The 21,797-nt window shown below is 38.6% G+C and overlaps 1 protein-coding gene across 1 annotated transcript in view; it reads left to right on the plus strand.

Annotated features, from left to right (window-relative positions):
- DNAH11 (dynein axonemal heavy chain 11) overlaps positions 1-21,797 on the plus strand; it is a 407,209-nt gene that overhangs the window by 81,955 nt on the left and 303,457 nt on the right. The window contains exons 23-28 of the mRNA XM_033192171.1: positions 98-256; positions 3,415-3,537; positions 4,283-4,405; positions 18,184-18,408; positions 20,221-20,312; positions 21,501-21,627. Of these exons, the coding sequence (XP_033048062.1) occupies positions 98-256; positions 3,415-3,537; positions 4,283-4,405; positions 18,184-18,408; positions 20,221-20,312; positions 21,501-21,627 (849 nt within the window). The remainder of the gene's footprint in view (positions 1-97; positions 257-3,414; positions 3,538-4,282; positions 4,406-18,183; positions 18,409-20,220; positions 20,313-21,500; positions 21,628-21,797) is intronic.

Consider the following 21,797-nt stretch of genomic DNA (forward strand, 5'->3'; position numbering starts at 1 on the left):
GAAATGCACATATTTATTCTTCCAAGGGAGGCAAATTATTAATATATACTTGTTATTATATCTTTGGAGCTAGGTTTTATCCTCCACTTTTCTTTAGGAAATTGGGTCACTCAACAAGGAAGTCCGCATCTGGGATGCTTACACAGGCCTGGAAGGCATGGTTAAGGACATGACAGCCTCCCTGAGGGCCATCACAGAGTTACAGAGCCCTGCCCTCAGGGACAGGCATTGGCACCAGCTGATGAAAGCTATTGGGGTCAGTATCCTCGGTCTCACTAATTGAATATTTTTGTGACTGTGAAGTGTTACTTCTTGGTTTGCATCATCCAGGATGAAGTGTAATTTATGAAAAGGTCTCTAGTCAGACGTAGGAGATCAAGCTCTTTGAGGGGATCAGTGGTCTGGATGCCCAAGGTCCTAGTTCTTGCTCCCCTTTTTTCTCTTACTGGCTATGTGACCTTAAGCAAGTCACTTAACCTCTTTCATTTGAGTTTTGCTTTTTAGTAATCAAATGAGAAGGGATGCTATCTGCTCTTATACATTAGGGGAATCTTGCAAGGAATAAGTGAGATAATATGAAAACATTTTATAGAGCTAGCCATCTGGTGAGATGGCTGCAAATAATCTTACTATGGAAAGGGTCAGAAAGTATAGAAGTGAATTTGTGGGAAAAAGGAATCCAAAATTGTGATTTCTTTTTCACCCATAATTCATTTAATAATGGTGCCTTTTTTTCGTGGTCTTTTGATGATTTTGATTTTATTGCAAGGCATAAAGTGGTTTCTCATGTGTCCATGCCACTTGAGCTTCTATTTTCTTGCCTTTCTATGTCTATTGAAAGCAAATGTAACAACCTTATGCACTCTTCAGGGAAGGTGACCTTTATGAGTTTAAAATATATAAAAAGTCTAATGTGTGTATGTTTTCATTAAGCAAATCAAGAGTTTGAGGGGCACACTGAAGAAAGGCTTTCAGGATGTGAAGGGGTGTTGCAGAGTAGGAAAACGGGCAAGGGCATTGTGGAGAAGTGGGGACAGCCTGGGCTTTGTGGTTCTAACCCTAACACTTAGCAGCTCTGGGATCTGGGACAAGTTGCCTGTTCTTTATGACTCGGTTGGCCCTTTTATAAAATAAATATAATACTTCCCATGCAGACTGGGTGAACACATTGGAAATTTTATATATGTGTATGTATATATACACACACCCACACACATACACATGAGAAATAATATATGAAATATAGATGTACACACGTATACACATATATTTAAAACACACATATGCATACACATATATACACATAGTCATGCACTGCATAATGACATTTCAGTCAGTGCTGGACCACATATACTATACTGGTCCCATAAAAAGATACTGTATTTTTACTGTAGCTTTTATATGTTTAAGTATGTTTAGATACACAACTACTTAGCACTGTGTTATAATTGCCTGCAGTGTTCAGTACTGTGCTGTATAGGTTTGTAGCCTAGGAGCATGGCATAAATGGGATAGCCTACTACACACCATGTACCATAGTTGCGTAGTAGGCTATGCTATCTAGGTTTGTGCAAGTTCATTCCATAGTGTTCACACAATGACAAAAATCACCTAACAATACATTCCTCAGAACATATCCCCATTGTTAAGTGATGAATGACTGTATATAAAGGACCTAGTATGTAGTAAGTGCTCAATAAATGGATCTCTGAAGCTATTGTCACTATTGTATTTTTTATAGAGTCTTTTAGACATTGGCTATTTAGACTTTGTAATTAATTTGTGCATTCAGAAAATTTTTATCGAATTTTTGAATGTGTAGTAGACTGTGTGCTCTGCTCCCCATCCCCTTCTCATATTTCTGCCAATAAAATTTTGTCTCAGCATAGCCTCTACTTGCCTGTGTTATGCCTTTTTGCCAGCTAGAAAAAGTCACCTGCTCTGACAGACAATTTAGAAAAAGGCACCCTCCTCCAGGTTGTCCCCAGGACAGCAGAGCAGAGGCTGGCTTCCTTTTTGTTTTTTGTTTTTTGAGATGGAGTCTCGCCTGTCGCCCAGGCTGGAGTGCAGTGGCGCGATCTCGGCTCACTGCAAGCTTCGCCTCCTGGGTTCACGCCATTCTCCTGCCTCAGCCTCCCGAGTAGCTGGGACTACAGGCGCCCGCCACCACGCCCGGCTAATTTTTTGTATTTTTAGTAGAGACGGGGTTTCACCGTTTTAGCCAGGACAGTCTCGATCTCCTGACCTCGTGATCCACCTGCCTCGGCCTCCCAAAGTGCTGGGATTACAGGCTTGAGCCACCGCGCCCGGCAAGGCTGGCTTCCATCTCCATTTGTCATCTGGGCTGGTGTCCATGTTCAGTACACAAATTGCACAACTAATCAGGGTGGCCCTATTACACATCTCTGCTCATTCCTTCTCAAGGGCAGACCTAGCTCCCTGGTCCCAGCAACTCTAGAGTGAGGCCAAAATTGACAGATAGCCTGGCAAAACTCATCTAGTTTTCTCAGGACTTTCCAGGTTTTAGCACTGAAAGTCTTACATCCCTGAAATCCACTTGCTAGAAACCCCTCAGCCCTGAGCAAACCAGGGCATTTGGTCCTCTTACGCAGAGGGATGGATGGTATTGAAGAATGTTAGAGGGTAGGGAGGGGCAGAGCAGAGAGTGGCAACTTCCCAGAAGCAGATTCTGGATATTCTTAGCAAAAGCAGGAAAGAAAATGGCTTTCCTGCAACCCTGTGCCTGTCTCCATTCTTCACTTACAGGAGACATGAGTGAGTTTGGGTATGTCAAAGAGCTGAAGATGTCTTCAAGACCAAATATAGGGTAGGGAAGGGGAGTCAGTGTGAGAGAATAGGAGTCATTGTCACAAGGCAATGTGGAAATGAGAATTATTTTTCACATGGTAAATATGAATAATGACACTATGAGTAAGAGAATTTTTTGCCAATGAACTGAGATTAAATTAGTGGTAAAACTAGGTTAAATCACAGAAGCAGCTGGAAATTATGTTCAGTGAATAGGGTTATTTAGGAAGAAAAGACAAATGAGCCACTACCTGATTCCTGGGATTTCAACCAAATTATAATAAATGAACAAAGAGATTCTCTTTAAAAATGGGTTTTGTGGGCAAAGGAGCTAAGAAATGTGCTGACAAGGGAAAGATGTGAAACAAAGAAAATAGGGTAGCACGAATGTGACTAAACTTTGTCCCTTGCTTCCGGCAGGTGACACCTCAGGAATTGTGAGTTAAAAAGGAATGTCTTAGATTGTCCACATCTTTCAAGACGAGAGATGTATTCAGCACCTGACTTGAGTATATTTTAGTTAGGATTCATTTCACCAGCCTTTAGGCAAAAGGAACCGTTAATATATGTGGAATATAAAGTCTACCTTTTTTTCACCCCAATCAGGTCAAGTTTTTAATAAATGAAGCCACAACTTTGGCAGATTTGTTAGCACTGCAGTTACACAGAGCGGAAGATGATGTCCGAAGGATCGTGGACAAAGCGGTGAAAGAGCTGGGGACTGAGAAGGTAGTGTCCTAGGGCTGGTTCATTTCTACTTGGTTAATTTTGGGTATTTGCATAGAAGCCAACTTAGAGAAAAGTCCTTTTGATGTCCTGGAAGCCTGGAGAGATGAGTCCCACTTTGTTCCTTGCTGTTCATTAGGTGTGGGATGAGCAGGAACTAGGATCATCTAAGCCACAGTAAAACAGGAGGATTGGTCCTGTTGATGATGATGATTATAGCAGAAAATACTTACATATCCTTTATTTGGTAGTCAGCACCGCTCTAAGTGCTTTATTTATATTAACCCATTTAATCTTCTGAGGTAAGTAATAGTATCTCTATTTTACAGATGGGGAAACTGAGGGATAGAGAGGTAATTAGCTTACCCAGATTCACACAGAAGACTGAGATTCACATTTAAGGCGTTACCAATTCCATGCTGGCTAATTTGTAAATAATATCTACCAAACATTTAGGTAATCATTGAAGTCCCTTCTTGCTCTCAAATTCTGTTTTGGTTAGGGATGATAAACTCACATTCAATAGAAGTTTGATATCAGTGTGATGCTCATTCCTTTGATGTGACAATATTCATTCTTCAAACCCCATCACCATGAATTACTTGGAGGAAAAAACTGAAGCCAATAATATTTGATATCAGTTTGCATTTTTGAAAATCGAAAAATAATTAATTCCACATAATAGCCTAGATGTTGATTCTCAATTGAATTTTGTGCACATTAATTAATTTATATTGTTGATTACTAGGTTATTAATGAAATCAGTCAGACCTGGGCAACCATGAAGTTTTCTTACGAAGTTCACTATCGAACAGGCATTCCATTACTAAAGTCTGATGAACAACTTTTTGAAACTCTAGAGCATAACCAAGTAAGATGGATATTTCTATTGCACATATTTTTTAAATTTTATTTTTATTTAACAAATAATTGTATATATTTATAGGGTAGAATGTGATGTTTTGATACATGTTTACAATGTGAAGTGATTAAATCAGTCTCACATACTTAACATTTTTTTTTTGTGGTGAAACACTTAAAATCTCCTTTAGGAATTTTGAAACATACAATGTGTTATTATTTATTATAGTCACCAACTGTGCAATAGATCACTAAAGCTTATTCCTCCTGTCTAACTGAAAATGTGTACCCTTTGATCAACAGCTCCTCTTTCCCCCTCCCCCAGGCTCTGATAACCATCATTCTACTCTCTATGAGTTCAACTTTTTTAGATTTCGTGTATAAGTGACATCATGCATTATTTGTCCTTTTGTTCCTGCTTATTTTGCTTAGCATAATGTCCTTTAGGGTCATCCATGTTGTTGCAAATCAGAATTTTCTTCCTTTTAAAGGCTGGGTGTTATTCCATTGTGTTTATATACCACATGTTCTTTATCCATTCATCTCACAATGGACACCTAGGTGGCTTTCATATCTTAGCTACTGTGAATAAGGCTGCAATGAACATGAGAGTACAGATATGTCTTCAGGCTACTGATTTCATTTCCTTTGGGTATATACCCAGAAGTGGGATTGTCAAATCATATGGTAAGTCTATTTTGAGTTTTCTGAGGAGCCTCCATCCTGTTTGCTGTAATAGCTGTATTAATTTATATTCCTACCAACAGTGCAAAAGGGTTCCCTTTTCTCTACACTCTCACCTACACCTATCTTTTGTCTTTTTGATAATAGCCATTCTAACAGGTGTGAGGTGATATCTTACTGTGTTAAATCTGCATTACCCTGATGATCGTGGATGATGAACATTTTTTCAAATATCTGTTGGTCATTTATAAGTAACCTTTTGAGAGTATCTGTTTGGGTCCTTTGCCCGTTTTTTTGATTAGGTTACTTGGTTTTTTGCTTTTGAGTTTCTTATATATTTTGGAAATTAGCCCCTTATTATATCTATGGTTTGCAAATATTTTTCCCAATCCATGCATAGTAGCTTTGCTGTGTTATTCCCATTGCTGTACAGAAGCTTTTTAGTTTGATGCAATCTCATTTCTTTGTTTTTGCTTTTGCCTGTACTTTTGAAGTCATATTCAAGAAATCTTTCTGTAGACCAATGTTGTAGAGCACTTCCCCTAGTTTTCTTCTAGTAATTTTATAGTTTTAGGTCTTACATTTCAGTCTTTAATCCATTATGAGTTGGTTTATTTTATATGGTGTGAGATAAGAGTCCAATTTCATTTTTCTGCTTGTGGATATTCCCTTTTCGAAGCACCACTTATTGAAGAAATTGTCTTTTCTCCATTGTGTGTTCTTCTAAATTTTGTTCAAAATCAATCTACCATAAATATGTAAGTTTATTTCTCGGCTCTGTATTCTGTTCCATTGGTCAATGTGTTTGTTTTTATGCCTGTACCATGTTCTTTTGATCACTATAGCTTTGTAATAGATTTTGAAGTCAGGTAGAGTGATGCCTCCAGCTTTGTTCTTTGTGCTCAAGATTGTCTGGGCTATTCTAGGTCTTTCGTCATTTCATCCAAATTTTAGAATTTTTTTTTCTATTTCTGGAAAACATTACATTGGAATTTTGATAGGGATTGCATTGATTCTATAGATCTCTTTGGGGTAGTGTCTCAGTCTGTTTTATGCTGCTACAACGGAATACTGCAGACTGGGTAGTTTACAATGAGCAGTAATTTATTTGGCTCACTGTTTTGGAGACTGAGAAGTCCAAGATCAAAGGGCTGCCTTTGGTAAGGGCCTTCTTGCTGTGTCATAACATGGCAGAAGGCGTCACATGGTAAGAGAGAGAAAGAGAAGGTTGAACTTACTTTTAAAACAAACCCAGTCATGATAATGAGTCCACTTTCTTTTACATGTTTTTTTCTTCTTTAAAACTTTTTTGCACATGGTGACTGACAAGAATCCACTTTCTTAATATAACTAATTCAATAATGAGGGCAGAGCCCTCACAATATCTCTTAAAGGTCCCACCGCAAACACTGTTGCATTGTTGGTTAAGTTTGCAACACATGAGCTTTGAGACACAATAGCAGGTAGTACGATAAATAGCAGGTAGTATGAACATTTTAACAATATTAAATACTGGGATAACTTTAAATATTGAATACCTTTCCATTTATTTCTACTATCTACATTTTTTTCATCAATGTTTTGTAGTTTTTAGTATACAGATACTTCACCTCCTTTGGTTATATTTACTCTTAAGTATTTTATTGTTTGATACTATCATGAATGGGATTGATTTCTTAATTTCTTTTTCAGATAGTTTGTTGTTAGTATAAAAGAATGCTGATTTTTGTGTGTTAATTTTGTGCCTTACAAGTTTGCTGAATTCATTTATTAGTTCTAACAGTTTTAGGATGGAGCTTTTAGGATTTTCTAAATAGAAGCTTATGTCTTCAGCAAACAGACACAATTTCACTTTTTCTTTTCCTATTTGAGTGCTTTTTATTTCTTGTCTGATTGCTCTGGCTAGAACTTCCAGTACTGTATTGAATAGAAGCATGAGAGTGGGCAACCTTCTCTTATTCCTGCCCTTAGATGGAAAGCTTTCCATTCTTTGCCGTTGAGTGTATTAGCTGTGTGCTTTTCATGTTCAGCCTTTATTGTGCTGAAGTACATTCTTTCTATGCCAGATTTGTTGGGAGTTTTTAATCATGAAGTGATGTTGAATTTCATCAAATGCCTTTTCTGCATATATTCAGATCTTCATATCATTTTGTCCTTTTAAATATGGTATATCCCATTGATTGATTTGCATCTCCTTGCATTCCTGAGATAAATCCCACGGATCATGGTGAATGATCCTTTTTAGTGTACTGTTAAAATCAGTTTGCTAGTATTTTGCTGAGGATTTTTTAAACGTATGTTCATCAGGTATATTAGCTTCTAATTTTCTTTTCTTGTGGAGTGTTTGCTTGGCTTTGGTATCAGGATAATGATGGCCTGATAAAGTGAGTTTGCAAGTATTTCTCCTTAAGTTTTTTTGGAAGAGTTTGAGAAGGATTAGTATTAGTTCTTCTTTAAATGTTTGGCAGAATTCCACCATGAAGCCCTTCTGTCCTAGGCCTTTCTTTTGAGGGGAAATATTTTAGTGTCAAATCAGTGTCTTTACTCATCTGTTCAGACCTTTTATTTCTTCTTGATTCAGACTTTGTAGATTGTGTGTTTCTAGGAACTTAACCATTTCAATTTGTTGGCGTATAACTGTTCATAGTAGTCTCTTATGATCCTTTGCATTTGTGTCGTATCAGTTGTAATAACTCTTCTTTCATTTCTGATTTTGAGTTATCTCCCTTGGTCTGGCTAAAGGTTTGTTGATTTTGTTTACTATTCAAAAAACCGATTCTTCATTCCATTGGTCTTTTTGTTGTCTTTGTAGTCTCTATTTCATTGATTACTGCTCTGATCTTTATCATTTTTTCCTACTATTGATTGTGGGCTTAGTTTGTTCTTCTTTTTCTAGTTCCTGAAGGGTTAGCATTAAGTTGTTTATTTGAGATTTTCTTGTTGTTGTAAGCATTCATTGCTAAAAACTTCCCTCTTATAACTGGTTTTGCTGCATTCCATAAGTTTTAGTATGTTGTGTTTCTGTTTTCATTTGTGTCAATATATTTAAAAATTTCTCTCTTGATTTCTTCTTTGACTCATTGGTTGTTCAGGAGCATGTTATTAATTTTCATGTATTTGTGAGTTTCCAAAATTCCTTCTGTTATTAATTTCTACTTTTATGCCACTGTGATTGGAAAAATACTTTATGTTATTTTTGATCTTCTTAAGTTTTTATCTAAGATTATCTGGCAGACTTAGAAAACATTTATGTTTTTTCATATTGATGCATAAGAGATGTACATAATTTGGAGGTACATGTGATAATTTAATATATTCATATAAAACACAAAGATCAAATCAGTGTAATTGGGATGGCCATCATTTTAATATTTGTCTTTTCTTTGTGCTAAAACTATTGGAATTTTTCTCTTCTAGCTCTTTTGAAATACACAATAGATTATTGTAAACTGTAGCCACCCTACTGACCTATCTAACAGTGGGTCTTATGAGATCCACTTTTTAAAAAACATTCCCACATATGAGTGGGAATATGTGATATTTGTCTTTCTATACTTGCCTTATTTCACTTAACATAATTTCCATCCACATTGCTGCAAATGACATGACTTCATTATTATTTTTATGGCTGAATAGTATTCTATTGTATATACCATTCTTGAATCTGCTAGTGGGCACTGAGGTTAATTCTATACTTTGGCCATTATAAATTAGTACTGCAAAAAACATAGAAATGCAGATGTTTTTTCAACATATTGATTTTCTTTCTTTTGGGTATATACCTAGTAGTGGAATTGCTGGATTATATTTTTAGTTATTTGAAAACTCTCCATACTGTTCTCCATCGTAGCTGTACTAATTTACATTTCTACCAACAGTGTGAAAGCGTTTCCCTTTCTCCACATCCTTGCCAGCAGCATCCATTGTTGCTTATCTTTTTGGTAAAAGCCATTTAACCGGGGTGAGATCATATCTCATTGTATTATGATTTGCATTTCTCTGATGATTAGTGATGTTGAGCATTTTTTTTCATATAACTGTTGGCCATTTGTATGTCTTTTTTTTTGAGACGGAGTCTCGCTCTGTTGCCCAGGCTGGAGTGCAGTGGTGTGATCTCGGCTTACTGCAAGCTCTGCCTTCCGGGTTCACACCATTCTCCTGCCTCAGCCTCCTGCGTAGCTGGGACTACAGGCACCGGCCACCATGCCTGGCTAATTTTTTGTATTTTTAGTAGAGACGGGGTTTCACTGTGTTAGCCAGGATGGTCTTGATCTCCTGACCTCGTGATCTGCCTGCCTTAGCCTCCCAAAGTGCTGAGATTACAGGTGTGAGTCACCGAGCCCAGCCTGTATGTCTTCTTTTGAGAAATGTCTATTCAAATTTTTTGCCCATTTTTAAATCAGATTGGGTTTTTGTTTTGTTTTGTTTTGTTTTGCCACTGGGTTGTTTGAATTTCCTATGTATTCTAGTTATTAATCCCTTATCAGATGAGTAGTTTGCAAATATTTTCTCCCATTCTGTAGGTTGCTTCTTCACTTCATTAATTGTTTCTATTGCTGTGCAGAAGCATTTTGTTTTGGCATGATCATATTTGTCCAGTTTTGCTTTTGTTGCCTGGCCTTTTGAAGTCTTATACACACACAAAAAAACCTTTGCCCACACCAGTGTCCTGGAGCATTTCTCCAGTGTTTTCTTCTAGTAGTTTTATAGTTTCAGGTCTTAGATTCAACTCTTAATCCATTTTGTTTTGATTTTTGTTTACATTGAGAGATAGGAATCTAGTTTCATTCTTCTGCATATGGTTATCCAGTTTTCCCAGCACCATTTATCGAAAATACCGTCCTTTCGCCAATTGTATATTCTTGGCACTTTTGTTGAAGATTAATTGGTTGTAAATGTATGGGTTTACATCTTGGGTCTCTATTCTGTTCCACTGGTCTCTGTGTCTGTTATTATGCCAGTACTATTCTGATTTGGCTACTACAGCTTTGTAGTAAATTTCAAAGACAGGTAGTTTGATGCCTCTAGTTTGGTTCTTTTTGCTCAGGATTGCTGTGACTATTCAGGGTCTTCTATGATTCCATATAAATTTTGAAACTTTCTATTTCTGTGGAAAAAAAGTCATTGGTACTTTGATAGAGATTGCATTGAATTTAGACATTGCTTTGGTAGTATTGTCATTTTAACAATACTCTTCCAATCCATGAGCATGGAATATCTTTCTGTTTTTTGCATGTGCCTTCAGTTTCTTTCATTAGTGTTTCATAATATTTCTCATGTACAAACTTTCACTTTTCATCTTTCACTTCTTTGGTTAATTTGATTCTTATGTATTTGATATTATTTGTAGCTACTGTAAATGTGATTGTCTTCTTGATTTCTTTTTTCAAATGTTTTCTGTTGGTACATATAAATGCAACTGTTTTTTGTATGTCTGCTTTATATCCTGCAACTTTCCTAAACTTGTTTATCAGTTCTAACAGTTTTTTTTTGGTGGAATCTTCAGGTTTTTCTAGGTACACGATCGTGTAATCTGAGAATAAAGCTAATTTGACTTCTACCTTCCAATTTGAATGCCTTTTATTTCTTTCTCTTGCCTATTTGCTCTGACCAGGACTTTTAGTATTATATTGAATATGAAGAGTGAAAATTTTTACATTTCCTTCTTAATTTCTTCATTGATTTATTGGTTGGTTAGGAGCATGTTGTTTAATTTCCATGTGTTTGTGATATTTCTAAGGTTCCTCTTGTTACGATTTCTAGTTTTATTTCATTGTAATCAGAAAAGGTACTCAATATGATTTGTACTTTTTAGAATTTTTTGGAACTTGTTTTGTGCCCTAAGACATAACCTATTCTGGAGGATCCATGTGCTGACAAAAAGAATGTGTATTCTGCAGCAGTTGGGCGGAATGCTCTGTGTCAGACAGGCCTACTAGGTCTAGTGTGTAGTTTGATGTTTCTTTGTTGGTTTTTGAAATCTGGAAGATCTGTCCATTACTGAGAATGGGGTGTTGAAGTCCTGTACTATTATTGTGTTGCAGTCTATCTTTCCCTTTATCCCTTTAGGTCTATTAAAGTTTGTTTTATATACTTGGGAGTTTAGGTGTTGGGTGCACAGATATTTAATATTTGTAATTATTATATTCTCTTGCCTAATTGATTCCTTTATCATTATGTAGTCACCTTCTTTGTCTCTTTTTACAGTCTTGATTGTAATGTATTTTACCTGATCTAAGTATAGCTACTCCTACTCTTTTTTGATTTCTAGGTGCATGGTATATCATTTTCCACTCTTTCACTTTCAGTCTATGTGTGTCTTTATAGGTGAAGTGGGCTTCTTGTAGGCACTGTAAAGTTCTGTTATATTTCTTTAGCTGTTCAGCCACTTTATGCATTTAATTGGAGAATTGAGTCCATTTATGGTCAGTGTTATTAAGGACTTATTACTGCCATTTTGTTACTGATCTTCTCATTGCTTTGTAATTCCTCTTTTTTACGTTCTTACTGTTTTCCTTTATGGTTAAGTGATTTTCTCTGGTAGTATGTTTTAATTCATTGCTTTTTATTTTTAGTGAATCTATTATAGGTTTTTGCATTGTGGTTACCACGAGGCTTAGAAAAAATATAACAAGTTATTTTAAAGAGATGACAACTTCTGTTAGATCACAAAGAAAAAAAAAACTAAGGAAAAAAGAAGAAACTCCATTCCTTCCCCCACCCCACATTTTGAGCTTTAGTTGTCTCAATTTGCATATTTTTATATCATCTACCTCTTAACAGTTTGCTGTAGCTATTGTTTTTGATAGATTTGTCTTTTGGGCTTCATGCTAGAGGTATGAGTGGATTATACACCATAGTTATAGTACTAGAATATCCTGTGTTCATTCATGTATTTAATTCTACCAGTGGTCTACCAGTGGGTTTTATGACTTTAAATAAATTGTTTAATGTCAGTGTTTTTTTTTTTTTTTTTTTTTTTTGAGACGGAGTCTTGCTCTGCCGCCCAGGCTGGAGTGCAGTGGCCGGATCTCAGCTCACTGCAAGCTCCGCCTCCCGGGTTCACGCCATTCTCCTGCCTCAGCCTCCCGAGTAGCTGGGACTACAGGCGCCGGCCTCGTCGCCCGGCTAGTTTTTTGTATTTTTTAGTAGAGACGGGGTTTCACCGTATTAGCCAGGATGGTCTGGATCTCCTGACCTCGTGATCCGCCCGTCTCGGCCTCCCAAAGTGCTGGGATTACAGGCTTGAGCCACCGCGCCCGGCAATGTCAGTGTTTTTCTATTTCAAATTGAAGAATTTCCTTTAGCATTTTGTATAAAACTGGTCGGGTGGTAGTGAATTAGCTCAGCTTTTGTTTGTTGGGGAAAAGACTGTAATCTCTCCCTCATATTTGAAGGATAAGTTTTCTGGACACAGTATTCTTGGTTAGCAGGGTTTTTTTTTTTGTTGTTACATTTAGCACTTTGAAAATGTCATTCCACTCTACTGGCCTGTATTCTTTCTGTTGAGATGTCTCTTGTCAAATTGGAGCTCCTTTATATCTTATTTGCTTCTTTTCTTTTGTTGCTTTAGGATTCTCTGTCTGTCCTTGACCTTTGAGAGTTTGATTATTATATGACTTGGAGTAGTATTATTTGGGTCCATTCTATTTGGTGTTCTCTGACCTTCTTGTACCTGGATATTTATATCTTTCTCAGGTTTTCAAAAGTTTTTAATATTATTTATCTTGTAGATAATCTTTACTGCTTTTCATTCTTTTTTCTCTTAAATTTGTTAAGACTTGTTTTGTGGCTGTATTAGTCCATTTTCATGCTGTTGATAAAGACATACCCAGGACTGGGCAATTTACAAGAGAAAGAGGTTTATTGGACTTACAGTTCCATGTGGCTAGGGAGGCTTCCCAATCGTGGTGGAGAGTGAAAGGCATGTCTCACATGGCAGCAGACAAGAGAAGAAAGCTGTGCAGGCAAACTTCCCTTTCTAAAACCATCAGGTCTCTTGAGACTTCTTCACAGTCAGGAGAACAGCATGGGAAGGGCCTGCCCCCATGATTCATTTACCACCCACTGGGTTCCTCCCACAACATATGGGAATTCAAGATGAGATTTGGGTAGGGAGACAGCCAAACCATATCATTCTGCCCTGGCCCCTCCCAAATCATGTCCTCACATCTCAAAACCAATCTTGCCTTCCCAACAGTCCCCCAAAGTCTTAACTCATTTCAGCATTAACTCAAGAGTCCACAGTTCAAAGTCTCATCCAAGACAAGGCAAGTCCCTTCCACCTATAAGCCTGTAAAATCAAAAGCAAGTTACTTCCTAGATAAAATGGGGATACAGCTATTGGGTAAATACAGCCATTCCAAATGGGAGAAATGGGCCAAAACAGAGGGGCTACAGGCCTCATGCAAGTCTGAAATCCAGCAGGGCAGTCAAATCTTAAAGCTCCAGAATGATCTCCTTTGACTCCATGTCTCACATCCAGGTCATGCTGATGCAAGAGGTGGGTTGCCACAGTCTTGGGCAGCTCCAGCCTTGTGGCTTTGCAGGGTACAGGCTCCCTCCCACCTGCTTTCATAGGCTGGTGTTGAGGGTCTGTGGTTTTTGCAGGGGTATAGTGCAAGCTGTCAGTGGATCTACCATTCTGGGATCTGGAAGACAGTGGCCCTCTTCTCATGGCTTCACTAGGTGGTGCCCCAGTAGGGACTTTGTGTGGGGGCCCTGACCCCACATTTTCTTTCTGCTCTGCCATAGCAGAGGTTCTCCTTGAGGATTCTGCCCTGACAGCAAACTTCTGCCTGGGCATCCAGGCATTTCCATACATCTTGTGAAATCTATGCAAAGGTTCCCAAACTTCAATTCTTGACTTCTGTGCACTGGCAGGATCAACACCACTTGGAAGCTGCCAATGCTTGAGGTTTGCATTCTCTGAAGCCACATACTGAGCTCTATGTTAGCCCCTTTCAGCCATGGCTGGAGTGGCTGGGACGCAGGGCACCAAGTCTCTAGGCTGCACACACCACGGGAACCCTGGGCCCCAGGAAACCCCTTTTTCCTCCTAGGCCTCCAGGCCTGTGATGGGAGGGCCTGCCATAAAGGTCTCTGATGCCCTGGACACATTTTCTCCATTGCCTTGGGGATTAACATTCAGCTCCTGGTTACTTTTGCAAATTTCTTCAGTCAGCTTGAATTTCTCCTCAGAAAATGGGTTTTTCTTTTTTATCACATTGTCAGGCTGCAAATTTTCTGAACTTCTGTACTCTGCTTCCCTTATAAAACTGAATGCCTTTAACAGCACACAAGTCACCTCTTGAATGCTTTGTTGCTTAGAAATTTTTTCTGCAAATACCCTAAATTATCTCTCTCAAGTTCAAAGTGCCACAAATCTTTAGGGCAGGGGAAAAATGCCACCAGTCTCTTTGCTCAAACATAAAAAGAGTCACCTTTGCTCCAGTTCCCAACAAGTTTTTCATCTCCATCTGAGACCACCTCAGCCTGGATTTCATTGTCCATGTCATTGTCAGCATTTGGGTCAAAGCCATTCAAGTCTCTAGGAAGTTCCAAACTTTCCCTTTGTGTGTGGGGCCCTGACCCCACATTTTCTTTCTGCACTGCCATAGCAGAGGTTCTCCATGAGGATACTGCCGCTACAGCAAACTTCTGCCTGGGCATTTTCCCGTCTTCTTTTGAGCCCTCCAAACTGTTACAACCTCTGCCTGTTACCCAGTTCCAAAGTTCCTTCCACATTTTCAGGTATATTTTCAGCAGCACCCCACCCTACTGGAACCAGTTTATTGTATTAGTTTGTTTTCATGTTGCTGATAAAGATATATCTAAGATTGGGCAATTTACAAAAGAAAGAGGTTTATTGGACTTACAGTTCCATGTGGCTGGGGAGGCCTCAAAATCATGGCAGAAGGTGAAAGGCACGTCTTCCATAGCGGCAGACAAGAGAAGGGAGCATGTGCCTGCAAACTCCCCCTTTTAAAACTATCAGATCTTGCAAGACTTGTTCACAGTCATGAGAACTGCATGGGAAAGACCTGCCCCCATGATTCAATTACCTTCCACTGAGTCCCTCCTACAATACATGAGAATTCAAGATGACATTTGGGTGAGGACACAGCCAAACCATATCACTGGCCTAACACATGATCTGTTTTGGAGAATGTTTCATTTGCACTTGAGAAAAATCTGCATTCTGCTATTGGATGAAATAGTCTGTCTATGTCCATCAGGTCTGTTTGGCCTAAGGTGTTCAAGTCCACTGTTTCTCTCTTGTCTGTCCAGATGATCTATTCATTGTTGAAAGTGGAATATTGTAGTCCCCTACTATTAGTGTATTGCAGTCTATCTCATACTGCAGATCTGTTCATGTTTGATTTATATATTTAGGTTCTCTGATGTTGGTTACATATGCAGTTTAAATCAGATTTTATTTTAAATTGTGATTTTTTACTTTTTTCTAGTTCTAATACTCAACATGTATTTATTTATTCATTGAGCATCTAACTGTTACCGGCTCCAGGTATGATACCATTTGTGATCTAAAGTTACGAGCACTTGTTCTCTAGGAAGATGCACTTGAGTAGGGAGACAGGCAAAAGGACTCCAAGGAGTCTCAGAAGAGACAGGGAGGCTTTGTGATTAAGGTGGGTGAAAGACCCAGGGAGGGCCTTAGAAGATGATGGTGCCTATGCTGAGACTTGACAGATACTCTGTTATTCAGTCTATTATTCTTTAAAAAATGACAGTCAGGAAAAGGGTGTTTAGGCAATGAGGACAATATTAGTAGCACCTTGGAATGACAGGATGTCTCTAGCATTCAAAGGTAATGTTAAGACTCTAGTTTCCTTGAAATACAGATTTTCTTTATGAGGATAGTGAAAGGTAGGCCTGGACAGATAGTCTGAGCATGTACTGTATGGTCTTGAATTCTAAAATCGTAGGTGTTAGCGTCTCTTCAGACATGAGAAGAATTGTGGAAGAGACAAACTATTCAGAGGAAATAACAGTAGTATTATTACTAGATGTGAGATATTTAGGAAAAGAAACTGGTTTGGAGAGATGACACTGTTATTATTGGTTTATTCAGTGTGAGAGCCGTTTATGCAAAGGTGAAACCAGAGCACAGCTCAACACAGAGGTTCAGCCAAGAACTGGTGTCTGGGAGTTCACTGTCAGTATTTGAGACTTGATGAACTAGCTAGAGAGTAAAGGAGATAAGCCAGCTGAGGATAGAGCATTGGAAAAGGCTGAATTTGGTGAACAAGAGGAGAAGACAAAAATGAGGCAGCAAGAGAGTGGTAAGAGAAATAGTTGAAACAGGATACTGTAATATCATAGAAAAGTCAAGGGATAAGGGTTTTCCCTCAAAGAAGAATCAAGAATGTTAAATACCTAGAGCAGAGAAAAATGAGGAGTAGAGGTCATTCTACTCAGTGACTGTCTGAGATTTCATTGTCATAGAATGGTGAGAAGTACTAGCTAGACTGCATGGCATTAAAACAAGCGCTCCTGTGCTAAATGTTGGGTACTCGTGGACACAAAGGAGGGAATGATACACACTGGGGCCTACTTGAGGGTGGAGGGCAGGAGGAGGGTGAGGATCAAAAACCTACCTGGCAGGTACTATGCTCATTACCTTGCTGATGAAACCATCTGTACACCAAACCCCCACAACATGCAGTTTACCTGTGTAACAAGCCTGCGTATGTGCCCCCCAAACCCAAAATAAGTGTTGGAAGGGAAAAAAAGACATATGAGGACAGACTGAAAACATTTAAGTTAGGCAGATATGTAATGCTCTGTGATAGAAGCGTTTCAGACATACTAGACATATTTTAATTAAAATATAATTTGTTAGCTTTTCTTTTAATATAAACAGGAGAAACAAAAACCACATTAATTATAGCATTCTTTTCAAAATAAAACTGCAACCAATAATTGAAAAAAAAACAAAAAACAAAAACAAGCACTGGTGATAGGAGTGCTGTGGAGCTTAGCAGTAACTGAAAAGGCAGGAAAGTGGAAGCTCAAGGGCCTAGCAGGCTGGTGGGGGCCAGTTTTATTTTATTTTATTTATTTATTTGTTTATTTAGGACGGAGTCTCGCTTTGTTGCCCAGGCTGGAGTGTGGTGGCCTAATCTCGGCTCACTGCAAGCTCCGCCTCCTGGGTTCACATCGTTCTCCTGCCTCAGCCTCCCGAGTAGCTGGGACTACAGGCGCCCGCCACCTCGCCCGGCTAGTTTTTTGTATTTTTTAGTAGAGACGGGGTTTCACCATGTTAGCCAGGATGGTCTCAATCTCCTGACCTTGTGATCCGCCCACCGCAGCCTCCCAAAGTGCTGGGATTACAGGCGTGAGCCACTGTGCCCAGCCTATTTTTTTTTTTTTTTTTTTTTTTTTTTTTTGGATACGTGGAGTCTCACTCAGTCGCCCAGACTGGAGTGCAGTGGCCTGATCTCGGCTCACTGCAACCTCTGCCTCCCGGGTTCAAGCATTTCTCCTGCTTCAGCCTCCTGAGTAGCTGAGACTACAGGTGTGTGCCACCACACCCAGCTAATTTTTGTATTTTTAGTAGAGATGGGGTTTCACCATGTCAGCCAGGATGGTCTCGATCTCTTGACCTCATGATCCGCCCACCTCGGCCTCCCAAAGTGCTGGGATTATAGGAGTGAGCCACCATGCCCAGCCTATTTTTTTAAGATTAATAAACACATACCTACACAATCTTGGCATGACTAATAGGCAAGGATGAGGGGAAGAGCAATGAAAGAATACAGTTTAATTCCCAATGCTGAACCCCGATACACAATTTTGTTTTCTGCTGGCAGTAGATCCTGGGCCTTTTTGAGGAAGACATATGAGATACAGCTGCTTATATTTATCTTTTTTCTTTTCGGAAAAATGTTAATATGAATATTTACTACCATTAATTCACTCATTCACTCATTTAGCAAAAACTTATTAAATGCCAGTTCCAGATATTACATGTTACGTCTAAGAATCCAGCAATAAACAGAATAGATATTGTGCCTCCCTCATAGCACTCACATTCTACTAAATTTAGCTACTATTTAAAATTCTTCACCTTTATTTTAGGTTCAGTTGCAGACTCTTCTTCAAAGCAAGTATGTAGAATATTTCATTGAGCAAATGTTAAGCTGGCAAAATAAATTAAACATAGCAGACTCGGTCATCTTCACTTGGATGGAAGTCCAGCGAACTTGGTCTCACCTGGAAAGCATTTTTGTCTGTTCAGAAGATATTCGAATCCAGCTTGTGAAAGATGCTAGAAGATTTGATGGGGTGGATGCTGAATTTAAGGTTTGTCAAAGACAGGTTGTATGCTATTCTAGCAAAGTTTTGTAAAGAAATATGATTTGGAGCATCATATTTATAAAAATTGATATATTTTTGCATGAGTAAGCAGGAGTCAGGATACTTTTCCTGCAAAGGGTCAGGTAATAAATATTTCAGGCTGTGTGGATCATGCAGCCTCTGTAACACCTTCTGAATACTGCTATTATAACATGAAAGAAGACATGGGTAATATATAAACAAATGGATATGGTTATATGCCAATAAAGATTTACTTGTAGACACTGAAATTTGAATTTCACATAGTTTTCATGTGTCACAAAATATACTGTTTTTTATTTTTATTTATTTTTATTTATTTATTTGTTTATTTTGAGGCAGAGTCTTGCTCCGTCTCCCAGGCTGGAGTGCAGTGTCCCAATCTCAGCTCACTACAACCTCTGCCTCCCTGGTTCAAGTGATTCTCCTGCCTCAGCCTCCTGAGTAGCTGGGACTACAGGCGTCCGCCGCCACTTCTGGCTAATTTTTGTGTTTTTAGTAGAGGTGGGGTTTCACCATATTGGCCAGGCTGGTCTCAAACTCCTGACCTTGTGATCCGCCCACCTCGGCCTCCCAAAGTGCTGGGGTTACAGGCGTGAGCCACCGTACCTGGCTGGTTATTTTTTTCAGTGATTTAAAAATGTAGGCTAGGCTTGGTGGCTCACACCTATAATCCCAGCCTTTTGGGAGTCCAAGGTGGGAGGATGACTTGAGGCTAGGAGTTCGAGACAAGCCTAGACAATATAGTGAGACCCCTTCTGTACTAAAAACTTTGTAATAATTAGCTGGGCAAGGTGGCCCACACTTGTCTAGCTACTCGGGAGGCTGAGGTGGGAGGATCACTTGAGCCAAGGTACTTTGAGGTTACAGTGAGCTATGACTGCAGCACTGCACTCCAGCTCAGGTGACAGAATGAGACCCTGTCTCCAAAATAAATGTAAAAACGATTTTTAGCTTCTAGGTCAAGCAAAACAAACATCAGGCCATATTTGTCCCAGGTACCATAGATTGCCGACCCTTGTGGTAATAAAGGTAAACAGATTCATCCTCAGAGGTAAAAGACTGAGAAAAGACAACAGGTAGAAAATAATACGACTAGTTTCGGTTTTTCTTTTCTGTAAAAGCCATAGAAAGCACGTGGCATGGTGCACATAATGATAATTGGAGAGATTTCTAGCAAAGGATAATGACTATTTCTCATAAAAATTGAGATTAAATGTTTTTTCTTTCTACCTAAAGTAGAAGTCACACATAAATTTTAATTCATTTCACTTTTGAGGAAGAAAAAATAGATTGTTTAGGTCTCTCTCATTTTTATATGTAGGTGTGCTTTTGAAGATTCTAGGCGCTCTCTCATTCTCTCTCTCTCCCTTTCTCCCTTTTTTTCTCTCCCTTTCTCCCTTTTTCTCTCCCTCTCCTCCCCCCCCACCTGTCTCCCTTTCTCTTCTCTTTCCTCTTCCCATTCTCCATTCCCTTTCTCCTTTTGCCTTTCTTTATTCTTTTTCGTTTGATTTGGAAGAGAAAAATTCTCTGTGGGCCTAAAGTGGTGAGAGAGCTTCTCACGTTTGTTTTGATAAAAACAGTGTGCTTGTACATGCTTTTGATCTTCATCTAAGAGTTGAAAAGCAAAAGTAAACAGATGTGGTGTCAGACATTCTTAGAAGTATCTTTAACCTTGCCTCTTCATTCTTTGTTCCTCATTTTTTAATTCTCGAAACGTTTAAAAGTTTAGAAAAGATTGTTCTAATATCCACGGCTCCGTATTGCACTTTCATACAGGAGTTAATGTTCAAGACAGCCAAAGTAGAAAATGTGTTAGAAGCAACATGCAGACCTAATCTCTATGAAAAACTTAAAGATTTACAGTCCAGGTAAGAATAAAGCTATCGAAGATGATGAATTTACTGTAATTTTATGAAGTCTCTTTCACATACCTAATAGTGTTTAATACTGTGTTACGGAGGTGCAACCTCTTGTAAATTATTTTGTAATTTTGCTTATAATTGGCTAGTTGTCTCGTACATATTACATGGAACATATATATAGTAAGTTAATGTAAATAAATCCAAAAATATTTGTTTTCTGAAAGGAGTATTATGTTAGTATATCTTCTTATCAAGAGAATTGACATGGTTTATTGATCAATTCTTTCATCAAACTATCCTGTAAATATTGACTGAGCACCTACTGTGTGCCAGGAACTGGGACTGCACTCTGTTAATGTAGTCCTTTAGTTTCTGTACAGTTTCATTTGATTAGAAATTATCCTGAGGCAGCACAGTAGCACTTTTGAAATCATTGTCCCAAGGGCCATTTGTAAAGTAATTTTCACATTTAATTCTGGCTTTTGATTAAAAATGGTCAGATCTGCTACTAAAATGATGGGTTGTAGAACTGCGATCCTTTTTTTATTGCAAGGTAAGGAAAGACCTAGATAAAATTTTATATTACATAAACAAAGCAGTTTTAGAGTCTGAAAGTTTTTTCGGTAAGGAAAAGGGCAAAGTTAATTATTTCAGTTGAGTGATGCTCTTTGGGGCTTCAGGGCTCTGCCTCTGGATAATTTCTGCTCTGCTAAGGGCAATAAAGTGGAACCAATTCTGGATCTTATGACTCCTCTGAATACCTGACAGGAGGGAAGTCACTTGTGTTTTGTAGACATCCAGTGGGGGAAAAGAAGACTGTAAACCAATTTCATGTTACTAGTGCATTTTGCTCTCAGGTTGAAGGATGGCAACCTGGTCTTCTCCACTGCTGCTTAGGAGTGTCATTCAGAAAAGCAATGAATAACGTAATCCTAAGTCTAATTCATATTTAGCCACAACTAATGGTGTGTGTGTGTGTGTGTGTGTGTGTGTGTATTTGGCATAGTCCTCTTCTACTTGGCATAACTTGTATATTAGTCATAAGCAAGATAGATGGTGTCAAAAAAAGGAAGTAAGCTACCTGTTAAACAGTAAGTTTACTGTAATAAATGGACAGGACTTGAGTTTTGTTTTGCTGAGGTTTTAATGACTGAATGGACAAGATATGCTTAAAAAGATTTTTCATTCATGTAGGCTTTCTCTTTGTGAAAAAGCTCTCACTGAATACTTGGAAACCAAGCGCATAGCCTTTCCTCGCTTCTATTTCATCTCTTCCGCTGATTTACTTGACATTCTCTCAAAAGGAGCTCAGCCTAAACAGGTAATATTTTTTTGAAAGTCTCGTATTATACTGTGTTAGCGGAGGAAAGTCATAGTGTCTCTATCATTGTCAGATGCTACCTGTCATGTCACATGGGCCAGGAACTAGAAAATCTGCAGTTAAAATTTTTAATGCAGCATCAGAGGGATGTCAGAGGCTGTGCAGAAGGG

Source organism: Trachypithecus francoisi, unplaced genomic scaffold (assembly GCF_009764315.1).
Source record: "Trachypithecus francoisi isolate TF-2019V2 unplaced genomic scaffold, Tfra_2.0 Lachesis_group4, whole genome shotgun sequence".
Taxonomy (NCBI): Eukaryota; Metazoa; Chordata; class Mammalia; order Primates; family Cercopithecidae; genus Trachypithecus; species Trachypithecus francoisi.